This window comes from Sparus aurata, chromosome 23 (assembly GCF_900880675.1).
Source record: "Sparus aurata chromosome 23, fSpaAur1.1, whole genome shotgun sequence".
NCBI lineage: Eukaryota > Metazoa > Chordata > Actinopteri > Spariformes > Sparidae > Sparus > Sparus aurata.
The window spans coordinates 8904891-8924084 of NC_044209.1; the positions used below are offsets into that span (position 1 = coordinate 8904891).

Below are 19194 nucleotides of genomic sequence, written 5' to 3' on the forward strand. Positions count from 1 at the left end.
CCCAAAATATTTTAGGGGGGGTGTCAACATTAGTGTGCCGATCTGAAGCTTTCCGCTTCCGAAATAGCCATAATTTCTCAGCGACCCAGCGTCAATTTTTATCACATTTTCGCCTGTCGCCGTAGCTGTGCTCCTGGCTCTTTTTTTTTTTGTTGCTAAAGATCTTTCCTTTTTCTCTTCTCTTGCCCTGCCAAGACATCCCGTAAGCAGTGGGTGAGATGTACATGTTTTTTTTAGAGTATTAATCATTCTTTTCATGATCAGAGCTATCAAGTGTTTCAAACCACACGAAAGCCGGAGGAGGAACCTCTGCTGGAGCACAAGATAAGTAACCCCACAGATCGTCATCTGCAAAATAAAAACTAATTGGATCAATCTGACTGGCGGCTGATTGGCAATCCGCGCTGTGATTGCCCCCAAGAACTAATCTGTCAAAGAAATAAAAGTCTGCACCAGGAGAGGCTTGCAGGAGAGGACTGATATTTGACAAGATTTCCAACCTTTGCCAAACCCCTGCTGACTGCAATAGGCGTAATCGCGCAAAAGGGTTGCAACAACCAAATGTGCAATACGAGTCTGCTCTTTCTGACCCCAGTGCCTTGCATGGTCAAACACTAAGTGCACAATTCAGTCGGCGTGCACATGCAAAGGAAAACTCATGCATGGAAGTAGACACCCGCGATAGATTTCCTTTTTATCTGAGTAACTTGCAAGTGTGGGACTCCAGTGTGTTCATCTTTTTTTGCAGAACTGTTTTGCTATTTATTCATTTACTGGCAAGCCAATACAAGTTGTCCCCCCCCCCCCCCCCCCCCCCCTCTCTCTCTCTCAGTATTGCACTTGAGAGAACCACCGACGCTTTAATCGTATTTTAAAACTACTGCCGGTGGTCTCCGCTCACCGGTGGACTGCCTTCATGGCGCTGGAGACGTAAAGGGTCGCATTGCCAGCAGCGGGATGTCTGGTCAGGTGAGAGAAATGGTAAATGCAACCGAGGGTCTCGTAACTGTTGCATGAGAGAACTGCCTGCAGAAGTTACCACAGGGATCCTCCTGGCCCGGGTGCTCGGATCACCATTATCACCTTCGTGTCCTGACGGAGACTCTCCACAGAAGTGATTCAGACCTGAAATACGGGATTTTTCTCCGCCGACTATGGCGGACAGGACTGAGTGCAGCACGGAGGACGGATATCGGGACATTTTTTGAGTCGCAGAGGAGGCTACATGAGGTTGACAGAGGGCCGCACGCTTGCCTTTTTCGCCGACTCCACCTTCCCACCTCCTCCTGTTCAAATCTGTGAAGAAACAAAATCTCCGACAGGGGAGGGGGACTGATATCTGCAGAGAGGAATAAATCGAGAGGGAGAACTGTGAGGGAAAGAGTTCAACATTGCTTTCCTCTCCCCTACCGTCCCCCTGAGCGGTGGGGGAACGATCAGAAGCTTTTCTTAAAGGGATAAGGAGACGCAAATAAGGGGAAATACGTTTGCCCTCCGTGGATCTACAGCATTTTTTTTAATTCGTCAAAAATATGGCCGATAATGTCCTGGAGTCCGGCCCGCCTTCAGCCAAGAGGCCCAAGCTGTCCTCTCCAGCTCTCTCGGTGTCTGCCAGTGATGGAAATGGTAAATATATTGCATGCATTACTTCGCTGGAGTTAAAACATGAACCAGCTCCCACTGTTTGTGTATTAATTACTGGCCAGTCTTGGAAGTCCCTGTAGAGTTGCACACCAACTTAGTTGGACGCAGTTTCTCCACAATTAATGCATTCAAACAACAATATATCCGTAGCATGGCTAAAAAGGTCCAGTCTGAGAACTGTTCGTGCTAAAGACAAAGTATGATGTAGTGTTGGCGGCAGCAGCAACTTTGCTGCAGGGATGTTTTGATGCGTTAGCCTCAACAGGCTAACTAGCTACTAACTATAAGGTCCACCTCCAAACAATGGAAGAGTCGAGTCACCCCATTTTGCTTCAAGTTGTCAAGTAACTATAAAAAGTTTATAAAACAGAAGGATGGGAGCACACACACATATTAAACCGGCCTCGTAAATCCTCCGTAAACACTGAAACAAATGGTCGTTTCTAAACTAGCTGTAGGAGAAAGTAACGGTAACCGAGTGGGCTAGCTAACTAGCTAGGCAGATAACCCACCGGACCGGCTCAGCTGAGCTCGGCTTTTAGCCTAGCAAAGAAAATAAATGATGGATAACTAGTCAAACATTATTGGTCAAAGAAGTAACTCTTTCTGTGGGGTACTAACCCCTATCGTTGTTGTAGTAAAAACCTTTGGGAGCCATGGATTTCGTGTGCTTCAAGTGTTGTTAGCCGACACCGTTTGTAGTGAACTATTGTATACCAGCTAGCTATTGTTCGACACTTCATTAAAGTTGCGCAAAGCGCTGTTTACCGGACAAATATGTGTGCTGTGTGTCCATTTTAACTGTTACCGCGTTTAAATGAAAGGACAAATTCAGCCAGCGGCTCTGAAACGTCTTCCCTCATGTCTTTTGTTCAAAGGCTTGTAGTTTCTCAATTGTGCTACCGACGAAGCCCATTCTTGTTCCCCCTCCATTGTCTGCGTCTGCACGGTGACACTGCGCTGCACTTTTTGCAGTTTACTTTTCAAAATGGTTTTACACTTATCAAAACAGACCACGTGGATTCATTTAAGCTCGACTGTGAATTAAACATTTTTTTGCAAACGAATTGATTTACATATAGTGAGCAAGAGGCTGTAAATTCTTGGCATCACCTCCTCTTGTTGCATCCATTTAAAACGAGACGCAGGCGACCATAGTGATGAAGGCACTTAGTTCACACTTTATCCCATTCTTTTACCTCACAGTCCATTTTCTTTAGTATAACACAAAATCTTCATGGAATTGTTGACTCTTTTCACTGTCCGCTGTACAAAGTTGGGTGACCACACCACTGACTCTCTGTCAGAAAATGCATTAATGTGGATTTCAAGCTTGATGCATGTTCAGTTTCCTACAGTATCTGGACTCCCAATACCGTGAACGCATTGAGTATAGAGAAAGGTCAGGAGAGGATGCAACCAAGTCAAATGCATCAAGTCAAACACCAGCACAGCATGTTTACAAAGTAGCATCGATGTTGAGAAGTTTAAGATGTTGACATGCTAGAAGGCAAAAAAGTCAAACTGTCAAAGTTGTGTGTTTGTGGGGCTGTCTGAAGAAAAAACAGCGTAGTTCATGACCGTTAAAGTAGAGACATGACTGTATCGTGTGGGATTAAAGAACTACACAAGGAAAATGATTGAGTACACTATAGTATATAGAAATCAGACAATTTCACCCCAGTGGATAAGACGTCCGATACCTTTTCTGTTCCATGCACTACATAACTGTAGATCCATTGCACACGCTACCTAGGTTCTGTAGTGTTTACCCATCTGCGGCTTCTCACTCTGACCCTACTGCGTTCACTCTCCATGTTTGGCTCCCCATCAAAACCACAAGCTGATGCCCAGGAGAGAGGTCCAAGCTGTGAGAAGCAGCAGCTACTCCTGCTCGCGCTGTCCAGCTATGGGCTCCAGATTAATGGTTGATCGTTTTCAAACTGAAGTCAGAGCTGTGTCACACTTAAAAGATGCAGGTTAATTCAACTAGTCTTCAACAACTGAGGCTATGTTCAGTGTGTTTTGTCAAATGTCCCGAGTTGTCAACATTGTAAGCTAAGTCTTTATTTTTCTAGTTGTTAAAATTTGTGTTTCTTTTTCTCCGTACCTAGATTTCGGTTCACTCTTTGACCTGGAGCACGACCTCCCAGATGAGCTCATAAGTTCCTCGGACCTTGGGCTGACTAACGGAGGGGATGTCAACCAACTCCATACCAGTCTCGCAGGGCTCGGAGGAGGCCTCGGTTTGGGAGGCCAGGATGCAGCTGCAAAACACAAACAGCTGTCTGAACTCTTGCGCGCAGGAGCACCAGCACAGCAGGGAGGCCCTACTTCCAACAGCACAGGGCCCGGGGCTTCCATGGGGATGATGGGGGGTGTCGGTGTCTCCCCTGGTGGACCTCAGGGCATGCCCCCCCAAGGCCAACAGCAGCAGACTGGATTAATGCAGCAGGTTGGGATGGTTGGAGGGGTGGCAGCACTCAGTCGGGCAGCTGCCATGATGGGTGCCCAGAAGGGCAATCCTGGACAGCAGCAGCAAGGCCTGATGGGGGGGCAGGTGATGAATGGCTCGCCAAGAATGGGCTACCCTGGCAGTGGAGGCATGGGTAACAACAGTAATCTGTTGGCAGAAACCCTGCAGCAGCAGGGCAGTCAGCAAATGGGACCTGGGGGTCAGGCAGGGATGAGACCGCAGCAACCCGGAGCACTGAACAAGGTAAGCACACCCGGCTGGACCAGGGCCATTACAACTGACGTGTTGGTATCAATTATTTTATGAACAAAGTGTGATTTTCTCAAAGTTCTTAAGTTCTTCAGATAGAAAAACGTCCCAATTGCTGACAAAATCTTTTACGTTATATATGTTATGGCATTGTTAAAATTCTACAGAAAATTGTAAGTGCAATTTACACACTCTACCATGGATGTTGGGGAGTTGTGGGAACACACATAAAATCATTAATGGGGATGTACTTTTTATCGCCCATAAATGTAAAATATACGCGTTTTTAAAATTCCTGCTTAGAATCGGGGGAAATGTGTTCATAAATTTGACCTCTCTTGAGTTCAGTTAAATCATCTTAAACTTGGGTTTAATTCAGTTCGACACTATTTTCATGTTTTATGGCAACAAAGGAAGAAGCATCTTTTCACACTCAAGCGATGTAGTAGTTACTCATGTGAGACTGGCGCAGACGAGTTCCCAGAGCAGGTGCAGGCGTAATTGTGGTTATGTGTTGGGATTCACAGCAGCATCACCGTTCGCTCTGTGGTATTGATGGTTAACCTCTTTGCTAGTCGATATGTCATAAGACAGTTGTGATTTGTTTTGAAGGTGTGATGGCAGTTTTGCAAACAGCTGTGTTAACTTGTTTAACTTGTTGCAAAGGCAGGTAGCATAACTGCCTTTGCCGTGCTGCTGCAGTGTGCACCAGCTAACACGAGATTTCCTCCTGTCCTGTAGTTAAAATATGCGTTAGTGAAGTGTTAGCATTGTCCATGTTCAGTGTAGTTAAAGCTGATGGTGCTGCTGTTGAAATAAAGACTAGTTTGTCCTGAAACTGAAGTCGCTACACTGAAAATACTGTAGGTTGTTTGCGCTTGTTTGCAAAGCGTAGAAGTGGAAAGTCATTATTAGGAAGGAATGATAATTAGTAGGATCTAGAAAGTGATTTCATGTTGTCTCCTTAGCACCTTTTCAGTGTTGCTTTCGATCTTAAAACAGTCTAATGTAGGATTCTATTTTGTTTTCAAACTTGTATAAGATGGCATTGTAACACCAGACTTGAATTTCACATTACTGGCTGCTTGAATTGTGCTCTCATAGGTTAGGGAATGTAATTGGCTAGATACTCTAAACTTTTAATATCGTCCTCTCTTAGTTGTATTCATCTCTCCTCCTCTCATCTTCTCAATAACTCTTTGCCTCCCCTCCCTCTGCACTCCAGATGAATATGATGGCCAATGCGGGCCCCTATGGTGGTCCGTACGGCCAATCGGCTGGCCAGGGGCTGCCTGGAGCAGGGCTGGGCCCACAGCTCCAGAATAAGGCGGGTCTGCCCAACAATATGGCCAACCAGTTTAGCATGGACAAGAAGGCACCTCCGGGTCAAGGGATGCCTGGGATGGTAGGAATTTGTTTCTGTTCTGTACTGGTGGATAAACTCTGTAGCCATCATAGAATACAGATTAACCCTAACCCTAAACTAAATATACGTGTTTTATCATCGCACAGTTTATTCTATTCCATCTGCCTGTTCCATTTTCTGGTTGAATGATGAGTCTGATGATGCTCAATAATGTTGTTACTGTCAGAAGCCCAAATCCAACAATGAACTACCCAACCATTTTTTTTTACTTTCTCTGTGTTGACAATTTTGACAACTTCTCTCAAACAAGTTTAACACACCCTCTGTATGACTGTAGGCTTTTCAAACAACCCCCTTCATATTGGCTGTGTGCAACAGTTGGTAATCACACTCCCTCAGAAGTGATCTGATGATAAACGTAATTGTTGCATGTTAGAAAAAAAAAATGTCAACACACCTGTATGAATGTTATTACATCATTTTGACTGTAGGTTTCAGGGTGTCATATGCAAAACAATCACGGGTGCTGCTACAGATAATGTGATAGATTTTTTTCTATGCATGTTTGTGACTTGATAATGCTGTTGCTGTGAATGTAAGAGACAGCAGATCTACTTCCGTCAAAACCAAAACCTCAGAAGATGTAAACAAATTGCAGATAAAGCCTCTTTTTTTAGAGCCCCTTTTCAGTACCAGGATCTGTACACAGGTCACTGTCCAGCTGAACACACTCTGTTGCACCCAACTAACCCGTCTAAGTCGTGGACGACTTTGCTTGATCGAGATGTGTGTTGGCATTTAACTACTGTCGAACTTTCCATCTTTATTTCTGTCACAGTACAGCTCTGTGATGACAGTGTAGACAACTGTGGTCATTTGCTTCAGGTGCTTTAATACCACCACTGACAATGAGAAATTTGTTTTCGTCTGCTAAATCCTGAGAATAGGATTTCTAGTCTCGCAGTGTGAAGTTCCCCATTTCACTCTTTTGTGTATGCAACTTGACTACAAAACAGAGTGAAACTGTTTGCGTTTATAATAACTGGGTTAGGGTTATGAAAAAAAACTAGAGATTTCTGACAAGAAATATAAGACATTTCCATTGTATTTTCTTGTCTCTGATCGTGTACAGGTGTTGCAGGTGTGCATTAGGAAAAGACTAATTTTAATAGGCAAATCTGAAAAAGATTGTAATAAATTAGTAACTGTTGGCAAAATTATCTGCAAATAAGCTTACAGATGTTTCAGACAAACTCTTAGTCATTTCAAAGGGAAAGCAGCTCAGGCTGAGTTCTCTGCTGAATAGGAGTGAATCGTCTTGGTTGGGATTTTCGTAAAGAAGAAGCTCAAACCGTCATTACATTAATCTTAACTACCTCAGTGAAACTAATCCTTTTTGAAGTAACATCAACCATACGCCCCAGAACAGCCCTGTCGGATTGTAGTGAGTCACTACTAACTTTGCTGTTCAAATCCGACTACTGTATGTAAATGTACAGGGGTGGGTATTGGTTTTTTTCACCCAGTTCAAACTCTCAATAATCCATCCATCCTTTTTTTTCTCCTGTGGTCATCTGTCACTCTGCCAACAGCAGTACTTTAACCAAATTATTGGGAAATGGATAAACTAATAAATTGGCCAGTCTGATGTTAGCTCATTGAAGATACATATTGGTGTTGGTGTCCACTGTTTGTTGGCTGCTGAGTAGCAAGAAATTCCAGGGCAGAAAACCAAACTAGGTTTGAGATATATTACAATCATTGTCATCATGATGGAGGGATTACTTTTTCAACTGTACAATGTACCACTGTACAACTTTTGGCATGCATCTTGGTCACAGTTCTTTAAAAAAGAAAACTAATCCGAGGGATCTGTATGAAGATTATTGTTAGTGTTATGTTGTACATAAAAAGTAATTCCCGTCTGCACATATATTGTGATTAAATCTTTCAAATATTTCTCTATCTGCCTCAAAAATGGAATAATGGTCGAGCTGTAATGAAAGTTGGACATCAGGGAAGTACTGATCGATGAGGCAGTGATCACTCTGTCACTTGCACTGCTGCATTACACGCCTGCATTATTTATAATGCGTATTGCTGTTTGGCTGTAATTAAACAAAGCGAGGCTCTGTATGCATTTTTTCCACACAAGAACAGTTTAATTCATTCTTGAGGTGGTGGTTGATAATTACAGAATTGCTGGAAGCATTGGTCTGAAACTGACTTTTATTTTGGAGTGTTTGAATCATTTAATCGTTGCTCCCAACTCTCCTTAAGACCGGTTATTCTCTCACCTTTATCCAAATGGGCAGACTAGTTATTCTGAAGTGAGAACATCTGCTATACATGTAAACACATTGAATATTTGCCTTTTCTAGATGCAAGACCCGAAATTGATGGACCATTCCATTATCGAATTGAATTGTTATCCGTCAACCAAATTGGTCATTGGAAGTCTTCCTATAAAACCTGATGATTGCAGTCTTGTAAATAATTATTTCCGTATTCCTCCTCTGTCCTCAGGCCGCCCAGCAGCAGCAGCCTGGAGCAGTTGGTGGCGTATCCGTCGGCGCTGCAGCAGCAGTGGGAGGGGCCCAGGTTGGGCTCAATGCCGTGGGGGCGGGTCCCGGCACAGCGCCCCCTACAGCAGACCCCGAGAAACGGAAGCTGATCCAGCAGCAGCTGGTCCTCTTGCTCCACGCGCACAAGTGCCAGCGCAGGGAGCAGGCCAACGGGGAAGTGCGGCAGTGCAACCTGCCCCACTGCCGCACCATGAAGAACGTGCTCAACCACATGACTCATTGCCAGGCTGGCAAGTCCTGCCAGGGTGAGTCTGTTGAATTATGCTGATTGCTGGTTATACGGTGTGGGGTTTATATCATAAACACTAGGCAGTGTTTAAAGTTGTTCATGTATCTGCAGCATTTCATCCTTTTTATTTTTTTGTTAGTTCCTGTTTGTTGTTTATATCCCTCTTGGTTTGCCCCCAGTTTTTCATTTTATCAGAAAGAGTTGCTCTCTCTCTAGCTGGCTGTTCTGCTGTAATTTTTCCCTTTCTCCTTCTCATCTGGACATTTTATTGTACTGAATGACTCATACAATAACTTTCTCAGTCTCTGGCTTCCCTCTTCCCTTTTGACTTTATCCTTTTCTCTCTCATCCTTTTCTTGTCTCATTATTCATCTTCCTCCTTCACCCTGTCACAATTTCTCATCTCACTTGTTCTCCCTCTTTGTGCCTCTTCTCTCTTTCACTCCTCTTCCGTTTTCTCAACTTCTGTCCGTTTATGCCTCTCCCTCCCAGTGGCGCACTGTGCCTCATCCAGACAGATCATCTCTCATTGGAAGAATTGCACACGACACGACTGTCCTGTATGCCTGCCACTGAAAAACGCTGGAGACAAGAGGAATCAGCAGTGTGAGTGCCTCTGTGATTGTCTTGCTTTGAACAGTATGCGTGCACACGGCTCTTACCATTGAGTTAATATACAGCATCTACCTTGAAATGTCAGAGAATCCTGTAACTGAACAGTAAAGTGCATGACAGTCAGCTTGAATCCACCGATGCTCACCCTTTTTTTTTTTTTTATCCCTTCCCCACCCTGTCTCCGTCAACCCCCCCCTGTTCTTTTGACAGCTCTTGTTAACAGTGCAGGGGTGGGTTTAGTGAACTCTTTAGGCTCAGGGGTGCCAGGTGGACAGTCCAATACGCCGAGCCTGAATCCTCCCAACCAGATCGACCCCAGCTCCATAGAGAGGGCCTACGCTGCGCTCGGTCTCACTTACCAGGGCAACCAGATACCACAGCAGCCAACGCAGGCCAACATGCAGAACCAGGGGCTACAGGGCCAGCCTGGGATGAGGACTTTAAACTCCATAGGTACATTTGCAAGCAGGGGTTTTGATTTTTGACCTCAAGGACTTCATGTATGACAAAATAATTTGAAATCAAAGCTGGCCATTGACTGCTCATTGATGACTTTGTCATACAAGTTTGATTTTTATTTCAGTGGATAGATTCACTTTGTGCCTTTCTTCTTTATGCTACTTTCCCACATTGTTGTCAGCATTTCCCAGTTAAAAACTGTATCCATCAATCTCTTTAACTCTCTTTTCTAGGAGGAAATTCTATGGGAGTGAATGGTGGAGTGGGTGTGCAATCACCCAACCAGCAGTCCCCCCTCCTGCCAAACGCCATGTTGCACAGTAGCATGAATGCACAGAGGTAGAACTGCTTTATTGGTCACAGCTACTTTTTTAAATTCAGTCTACTTTCATATTAAATAAAAAATCAGCTCTGTATTGGCTAAAGTCTTCTTTCCTTTCTCCCCTCCCTTCTTCTGTATTGCCTTCCCCAGCTTGATGAATGATGGTGTGGGGAACCTAGGCTCCATGCCCACGGCAACTCCTCCTTCTGCTGCAGGCATGAGGAAGTCTTGGCATGAAGACATCACACAGGACCTCCGCAACCACCTCGTCCACAAGCTGTGAGTTTTCTAGCACGCACCTCTCAAAACGTTCAATGTAGCTGTAGCTAATGAAAACTAATTTGAATTTGAGATCATTTTCAGTGCTGGGTGCCTCTGTCCACAATTTAACTGTAGCTGTGTGATCTTCTTGTTTGTGCACGTGTGAGAGCAGCGTGCAGGCGATCTTCCCTACCCCTGATCCAGCTGCGCTGAAAGATCGACGGATGGAGAATCTGGTCGCTTACGCTCGTAAAGTCGAGGGAGACATGTATGAGTCAGCCAACAGTAGGGTAAGAAACCAACACAACGTGAGGTGTTCTGGTATAGCCTGGTATAGTTAAGGGAGGAGAGAAAAAGTATTTATTTTGTGCATTGTCGGATGTATCCTATAACATTCTCTCTCACTTGTGTCACATCCCTATTAGGCGGAGTATTACCACCTACTGGCAGAGAAGATCTATAAGATCCAAAAGGAGCTGGAGGAAAAGAGGAGGACGCGACTCCAGAAGCAGGGCATGATGCCGGGACAACCTGGCATAGCCTCTCCAGGCCTCCCTCAGGGGCCGCCCAGCATGGGACAGCTGCCCATGGCCCCTGGGCAACCTCCAAGTATGCAAACATACCATTTAACCTCCCTTCCACACTTCTGTATGTGCATAGACACAAACGAATGCATGCATTCATTCATACATCTTTTAGACATCTGTGGTTTTTCTGAAGATAAGATCTGTGATTCTTGTAACTCTTCTTCCCCTGTCAGATGGTCCTCATGCTGATCCGTCCATGGTCCGACCGACTGGACCTAATCAGATGGTCAACAGGATGCAGAACCCAGCAGGTACATATCCAATAAATGTTGATGACATTTTAGCTGAGGCTTGTTGAGAGGCCAAACCTCGAGAAGTTTAGTTTACAAGGGCATTTGGAGGGAGTATTAACATGTGTGCAATAATTATTATAATAATAATAATAATTATTAACCTGCTAGCATGTTTACAACCCTGACCATGTTTTATCCTCAATAAAGTCATCTTATTCTTCGACTCTTGTGAGTTTCATGTGTTTTGGTGATAAAGTTTCCTTTTAAATCAAGTATTTAAATGAATTAAAAGACATAAAATGAAAACATTACAACCTTTTTATTTTACAGTTTGCTAGCCAAACAGAGAACTTCACTGCTGCTGTAATTACTGCAGTCTGCCTTTTGACGTGCAGAATATGCTCATAAGCTTACTGATAAGCAACAGAGCATACAACGGGTCGGACTGACCCTCACTGGAATAGGAAGTGCAGCAGACAACAGACAAATTACCGATCAGCATTTTTCCTCACAATCAAACTGTAGAGAGGAGTTTGACTTTCAATTAAGAATTGTCCCAGTGTGAACACAATATGTTTTTGCTCTCTTTACCTCTCACTTCTGTCTTCCTTCTCTTCTAGGAATGAACCAGTTTGGTCAGATGGGGATGCAGTCAATGGGTCAGAGGTCGACACCTCCTCTTCCTCTAAATGCTCCAGTAAACCAGGTTAGCAATACTGACACCATCTCTATAGCATGCTACTTTGGGAATGTATGAGACGTGCTAAAGGCTAGGACAACGGTGTTTTCTCAACCTAAGTACAGTGGAAAATCTTAGCTGTGAACAGTGTGGAGGAGGGTACACACAGGACAAAGAGACAGAATAAACAGGAGAATCATGTTTAGAGCTTCAAGTTCATACCTGCGTGAAAAAAATCACCGTTTGTTAAAATGACTTCATTTATCTAAGTCTTCACATGTCTTGTCTCGTTACCAGATGGGTATGGGAGCATCAAGGATGGGTCAGCCCAATGCCACACAGTTACAAAACCAGTACCTCCCACCGGGCCAGTTTCCCGGGTCCAGTCCTGGGCGTGGTTCTGGTCCTGTTGGCATGAACCAGCCTGGAGCACAGACCGCTGTGCCATCGGTAAGGATTGAGTTACCGTACCTTGTGAGGTAGAGATGACTTTGATAGCTTAGGGTCTTTTTACCAAAGTGGAGAATATGTCATATTATGAAATTCAAACATATCTTCAGTTCAGTTAGTTAAATCAGCTGAGTGAATGCAAATGAGGATGAACATAAAAATCAACTCTCAGAGCAGCTTTGCAGGAATTGATGGATAGTGATGAATACTGTATAATTAACTGAACTGTCTTCAGGATTTTGGCACGTAAGTCTTGTCTGCTCAGAGATGGATCGCAGGTCTTTACTGGCTCTCTAGAAGCTTTAAGACTGATTATTTGTGCTTATGGGCAATCTTCCATATACCATTAATTCACGTTTTAAAGAGACCAATCGGAAATAAAGTGTTGTGACTCAAACCTTCCACAGTTGTGTATCCAGTAAAAGCTTTCTCTATAATAAGCCAGACCCATGTTGTTTTTAATCGTGTGTCCTATACTCTGGAGATCCATCTTTTTCAGAGTATCAAACTAGAAAACAAATCTTTATCATTACGAAAAGAAGTGATCCCTGGCATTTCCCTAACCTCTGTGTCCTTTCCTCTGTAGCAGATGTCAACGCCGCCTTCGCTCCCAGCCAGCAGCCCTGCAGCACAGTCTGCCTCTTCCACTCCAGGCTCCGGAGGCCCTGGAGGCTCCATGGGGCCTGGTAGTGCCAGTGGTGCTGGGCCCCTACCCAACCTGCCTCCATCCTCCACCCCCACGCAGCCCAACTCCTTCCCTCACTGCCCACCCATCCGCACGAACTCTCCCTCACCAGCACGCAGCTTAACGCCTCAACCCCATCAAACACCACCAACGTTACCTGGTTCTCAAACCCCACAGCCACATACTCCTGGCACACCCCAGCTGCCCCCTCCACAGCACCCCCAGCAGCAGCAGCAGCAGCAGCAACAGCAGCAACAACAACAACAACAACAACAACAACAACAGCAACAGCAGCAGCAGCAACAACAACAACAACAACCATCTTCACAGCAGCAGCAGCCGCCATCAAGCCAGGCGGTGAACTCTGAGAAGGCCAATCAGCTTCCACAGCAAACGCACGGGGGTGGGGCTTCGTCAGGCCCACAAGCTAGTCAGGCTTCTTCAGTGCCTACCCAGAATACTCACGTGCCATTGCAGCTGCCACAGACCCCAGTGAGTAGATGACCCTGCTTTCACTACTTGACCCAATCCTGACTCGCTTTCCTAAAACCGCCCGTGTAAGCCTCATTTAGTGATGCTCTAATCTCCTTGCTTATTCTGGTTCTGTGAATAAGTTTCTTGCTCTTACACAAAGGGAATATGACAAATGCATACAACATAATGAAAAAGAAAGGGAAAGTTTAGGAAAGTTGTGTCAATTTAAAAAAATTTAAAAAGAATAGAGTAAAACTTGAGTTAATAAGTTGTCCTTCAAAATTATTGAATGACAAATTTAGTTTTAGGAAGAATATGATATTCAAAAAGTCCTTGAATTGTATTACAGAACACTGGTGAGTGTTGGAACCCCTCAAAAAACAACAGGGCCATTTTCTTGCCATTTCAAAACATGTCATCTCTGTCCCTTTGCCACAGCTTTCTGCGAAGCCTTCTCTGACAGCCGACGGACAGGTGTCTTCTCCAGCCTCGGTCAGCAGCAGTACTGAACCCAAGTCCCAGCTCGCCCAGGCGGACGGTCCTGCTTCTAGCAAGGAAGACGTCAAAATGGAGGTGAAGAAGCAGGAGGAGGACGACGACGGGGCTGAAAGTCAAGGAGAGGGCAAGGGGAAGATGGGAAAGGGTCAGCTTGACGTGAAGAAGGAGGAGAAACCTGAGGTAAGATCAATCTTCAGACAAAATCCTGAATTGTCTAAACTGTTGAGGCCTAAAGGGTTTTTGTAGGGCTGTCAAACGATTCATTTTTTTAATCGCAAATTAATCCGAATTTTTTGGCACATTTCTTTCCTGTTCTAAATGTACCTTGATGTATTTTTTTCATGTTCTTAATACTTTTAACAACATAGAAAGGGCAAATATGCTTGCTTTATGAAATTGTTTATTCAAATCATGCAGGAAAATAAAAGGCTCAAAAAATATCCTCAATATCCTCAAAAAACATCAGCTTTTTTTTTGGGGGGGGGGCTCTCTGCATCTGCCATGTGTTTGGCTTGCAAGTGATATTTGAGACTCGACGTACTTCGATGGTAACTAATTTCATGTCGACAGTACGTGCAGATAACTTTTGTCCTATCGACCGAACCATCTGGCAGTGTTTTGAAAGTGAATTTGCCGTTCATAAGTCCTTTCTCCATTTCCTTTCACTTTCGCTTTTCAGTCCACCGTGTTTTTCCCGAACCGCCAACCCTGCTTCTTCTTCATCTGTTTCCATTTCTTATTCTTCTGCCGCCCTCTGGATCCAGACTGCAGGTGCCACCGACGGCCTAAATCATACAATGCGCGTTTCTTTTTTTTAATACCGAGTGTTAATCGCGCGTTAAAAAAAATTAAAGGTGTAAGAGGATGTTGCGTTAACAGGTTATTAACATGTTAACTTTGACAGCTCTAGTTTTGTGTAAATTAAATTTTTTCAGGTCATACATTCAGATTAATTATTGAGAAACACATACTTTAACTGATGATCCTCCTCTCAGATAAAGAAAGAGAAGCCATCAGGAGATGGGTGTAAAGGAGAGCCCATGGACACATCTTCATCCTCGGTGTCATCGTCAGAAACATCAGGTGAAGACAAGAAGCCGGAGGTGAAGAAAGAGCCCAAAGAGGAAGAGGAGGGATCAGGGTCAACAGCCACCAACAGCTCCCCAGCCAGCGCTCAGAGCAAGAAGAAAAGTAAGTTTTGAGTCACTACTGTGTCATTGGCTAAAAAATGATAACTTTTGAAAAGGTTGGATGTATCAGGATTTAACGGGGTAGTTTTGCTGCAAAGTTAGTTCATTCCACTGAAATCACCTGAATCAGAGGATCTGTTCAAGACCTATATTTCACCTATAAAACTGGTTATTTGATTATAAAGACAACAACTCCCATAACCCCATGCTACTTCACGACATCCTCAAACTACATCTTCTGTTTTCATTGCTGTGATTCAGTGATTTATGGTAGTGGTTAGTTATAACTTGTCGCAATTCAGTCGTGATGCACTGAAATTCGCCAGAAAAGCCCCACTGTTATCACTATCACTCCCCTACTCTGTGTGGTATTCCCCGGCTGTCGTTTAATGACACAACATTACATGATACTGCCAGTGGAGTTTCACTACCAGGCATCCCTCAGATAAAGAGAAAGGAAGGCTTCCTTTTAACTTGTACTTCTCCCTGTCTTGCCCCTTTACCTTCCATCTCTAAATCATTTGTTTGCTCACTACCTCTCTTCCAGTCTTTAAGCCGGAGGAGCTGCGTCAGGCTCTGATGCCCACCCTAGAAGCTCTGTACCGGCAGGACCCTGAGTCCCTTCCCTTCCGTCAGCCGGTGGACCCCCAGTTACTGGGAATACCCGTACGTATTCGAACTAGTAACAAAACTAACCTGGTAAGGGACTGCACTGGCTGCCATTTTGCTTCAACTCCTCTAAAAACGTAGCTTTTATTTTGTTTTCCTTTTTTCATCTTGAACATGTTTTTTTCTCATTTTGTCATAGTTGTCATATCTTCTGAATTTATTTTAAATATCCACTTCCAGTTCTTTTTATCTTGATTTTTCTCCCATTGCATGTCAGAAGTTAAGAAAAGGAGATTTTTAAAGTTTGTGTGTGTGTGTGTGTATGTTTGTTTGTGTGTGTGTGTGTGTGTGTGTGTGTGTGTGTGTGTGCTCTCTTATTTGAAACTTCTTGTCATTTGTAAATCAAAGCAATGACTCTTATGAACATTTGCCTTTACGGACAACAAGTAAATGATATATGAAAATCAGATAAAAACATGAATAATAATAATTGGGCTGAGTAATTCCAGATTTGGACAGTGAATCGATGAATAATTATAATAATCCGCTGTTCGTCTTCAATATCACCCCAAATACTGAAAGTATTCTATGGAGACATGACAACATTGTGTATTTTATGTCAAGTAATGTGCTTTAACAGCAGTTCATGAGCCAATTGCTTTCATTTATCACTTTAATTTTGTTTGACTTTTGCCTTTTTCACATAAAATTTTAGGTTTTGGTTTGAATCATGATTTTATTTTATTTTTTTGTAGTCTTCATCCTAGTACGCCATCGCTAGCTTTCTAGTTCAGTTCCTCACCAGTAGTAGTGTGTTGGTGTTCGGGTGGGCAGTGTGTAGAGATGGGACAATATCTTTACTCTTGGTACATCCAAATCAAGGGGTAATGAGTATTTGATCAGCCTCAGTATGTGCTTATGAAAATCATAGTTGTATTAAAAACAGAGGGACAGAGCCTGTCTGCTCGCTGCACTATGAAGTGTAAAGTTTGATAACCAGCATTTTTAGAGCAGTAATGAGCGAGCACCAGGCTATTGGTTCACCTCTCGTGCGTAACCTCCACAGTCAAGTGATGCGACTTTCCACTCTTGTCTAATTTCTAGAGCGCCATTTTCAGATATTTATTCAGCCGTTTATTAAAACTGTAGGTTGTGAAATAAATTTGGCTCTGCAAGCTGACATGGAAATATGCATCACTTGTTTGTTCATGTGAGTGGTTCCGTTCAGAGACGGGGGTCTGTTTCCTAACTCTTGTTGCCATGGTGACACCGAGATGGACCCTGCTCTTGGAAATTCACACCTCCTCCTTTTTTATAATGGTTGAATCTCCGAAAAGCTTTTCTTCTCCTCGCCCTCTTCTCTGCTCCTTTCACAAATGGCAAATAGGACGCAGAGCGCAGACGGCGGGGAAAAGAAAAACAACGGAAAAGACTGCGTCCCTCTTTACATTTGCTTCACCTCAGCACCGTTGGCTTTAACTCTGCCATCATGTGGCCACTCACGCTGCTGGCGTTGTTAATGCCAACCGCTCTGTTGCTAAAAACAGTATATCTCTGTCTGCCTGTTGCTGTTGCCACTGCTCTGTTCTTCTTGGTTTTGCACCCTGTTCGCTTCCTGGTCCTGAAAGCTTTGTTTGCTCTCAGTCTTAAGCAGAGAACCACAGTGTTCTGCACCGTGGGGCAAAAAGAGCAATTCTTTAAATGATTTTCACAAAGCTTGGCTTCAGTTGCAATCTTTGGTAGCTTTAGAATTTCTTGACTGTGGTTATAGCGGCAGAGGACCGGACAGACTTGTGGCGGTCGGCCTGGTCCCTGCCTGCAGTACAGACAGGGACTTAAACTGTAGGGTGCAAAGCAGAGAGCTGGAGGGCAGAAGTTGTCATGTCTCTCTGTTTGCACGCGAACCTTCTTCTCTGCAGCGCTCAACAACATTGTCCCCCTGCACCCTCTTCTCTCCCTACTCTGGTCCCACCCGGTCGACGCCTTCATCACACCTGACGACCGCACTTTATGTTGATGACGACCACTCTTCTTCCCCATCTCTCTCAACTTGGTTCTCTCGGACCCTCCCACCATCTTGCTGCTCTCTCCCCCAACTCCTGAACTTTACCTCGACCTGCCACTCAAATTTTGACGGCGCCCCTCCCAAACCAGGACTACTTTGACATCGTGAAGAACCCCATGGACCTGTCAACCATCAAGCGGAAACTGGACACGGGACAGTACCAGGAGCCTTGGCAGTATGTGGACGATATCTGGCTGATGTTTAACAATGCCTGGCTGTACAACCGCAAGACGTCCCGCGTCTACAAGTACTGTTCCAAGCTGGCTGAGGTGTTTGAGTCAGAGATTGATCCTGTCATGCAGGGTCTGGGATACTGCTGTGGGAGGAAGGTGAGCCATAAAGCATGTGTTCTTATTTTTTTTGTGGTCTCAGTATAGAAATGTCACTTGTCTGTTTTTTTATGATGACCTGATTTACAGTTGTGTTTTTAAGGGAATAGATTTGAAGTTGAAATGTTGGGAAATATTAATATTTGCACTCTGGAGAGTTAGATGAGAGAATTCATACCACTCTCGTGGTAATTATGAAGCTACATTAGCAGCCAATTAGCCTAGTGTAGCAAAAGACTGGAAATGGGGAAACTGCCAGCCTGGCTCTGTTCAAAGGTAACAAAATCCACCTGCCAACTCCTCTAAAACTCATTAATTAAAATGTTGTATCTCATTTGATTAGTCTGTGCAAAAACATGTAAAACCAACAATTGGCCATTTTTTGGGGGGGTCGAGTGCGTGACTATTTCTTGGCTAGGAGTAGTAAGTTTCTGGAGTCTGTGCTGATTGCCCGGCAACGGCTTCCAGCCAAGAAATAGATTAAACAAACAAGATACAACGTGTTAATTAGAAGGTTTGAGAGGTGCTGGGTGTTAGATCTTGTCACCTTTGGACAGAGTTGGACTCGCTGTTCCTCTTTTGTTTATGCATATTTATGCAAGTTACCCGGCTGCTGGCTGAAACTTCATATAAAAGGACAATTAAAAGAGTGGTTTCAAACTTGTATTCTTACTCACCTCCTGAAAGAGAATTCCTTGAAAAGTCACACTATTCCCTCAAAGGAACAGCTCATCCCAAAATCTGAAACACATTTTTCCTCTTACCTTTGTGCTGTTTATCCAATTACAATGTGTGGGTGTGAGTTCCATTTGCAAAACTCCACAGCAATGTCACTTCCCAGAAATCGTGACCCAAGATATTCTAGATAATCCACAGAGCTTGTTGTGAGCTCTATCACGTAGGGACTATTTTCTTTCTACCGCACCACACCCATCAACTGTGTACCTCACTTAAGGAAGTGTACATCTACTCATGGAGGAGAAACTGGCTAACTAAGCAGCTAATGTTGCAGCGTAACAGAAAATGAAACTGCTGTTGTTTACATCCTACGCTGTCATGAGTCTCTCATCCATAAATGGCGATGCGTGCTTCGGTCTGCCCAGAGATATGGTTGGTAGTTGGGGTTCAATAGAAAGAACGATATAAAACATATATCGATATATTTTTTAAATGTGATATGGAATTAGAC

The 19194-nt window shown here is 44.0% G+C and overlaps 1 protein-coding gene across 12 annotated transcripts in view; it reads left to right on the plus strand.

Moving 5' to 3' along the window:
- The first annotated feature begins 809 nt into the window (after positions 1-809).
- ep300b (EP300 lysine acetyltransferase b) overlaps positions 810-19194 on the plus strand; it is a 35426-nt gene continuing 17041 nt past the window's right edge. For 4 of the 12 annotated variants that reach the window (XM_030406570.1, XM_030406571.1, XM_030406572.1 and 1 more), the window contains exons 1-18: positions 810-1626; positions 3759-4363; positions 5595-5774; positions 8262-8565; positions 9042-9155; positions 9375-9617; positions 9857-9962; positions 10096-10224; positions 10358-10496; positions 10632-10815; positions 10967-11044; positions 11647-11732; positions 12003-12155; positions 12742-13332; positions 13753-13992; positions 14808-15003; positions 15550-15668; positions 17766-18005. In XM_030406570.1, the coding sequence (XP_030262430.1) occupies positions 1533-1626; positions 3759-4363; positions 5595-5774; positions 8262-8565; positions 9042-9155; positions 9375-9617; positions 9857-9962; positions 10096-10224; positions 10358-10496; positions 10632-10815; positions 10967-11044; positions 11647-11732; positions 12003-12155; positions 12742-13332; positions 13753-13992; positions 14808-15003; positions 15550-15668; positions 17766-18005 (3801 nt within the window). In that variant the 5' untranslated portion in view covers positions 810-1532. Of the gene's footprint in view, positions 1627-3758; positions 4364-5594; positions 5775-8261; positions 8566-9041; positions 9156-9374; positions 9618-9856; positions 9963-10095; positions 10225-10357; positions 10497-10631; positions 10816-10966; positions 11045-11646; positions 11733-12002; positions 12156-12741; positions 13333-13752; positions 13993-14807; positions 15004-15549; positions 15702-17765; positions 18006-19194 lie in introns of all 12 variants that reach the window. The other 8 variants (XM_030406565.1, XM_030406567.1, XM_030406569.1 and 5 more) reach the window with 5 other exon arrangements.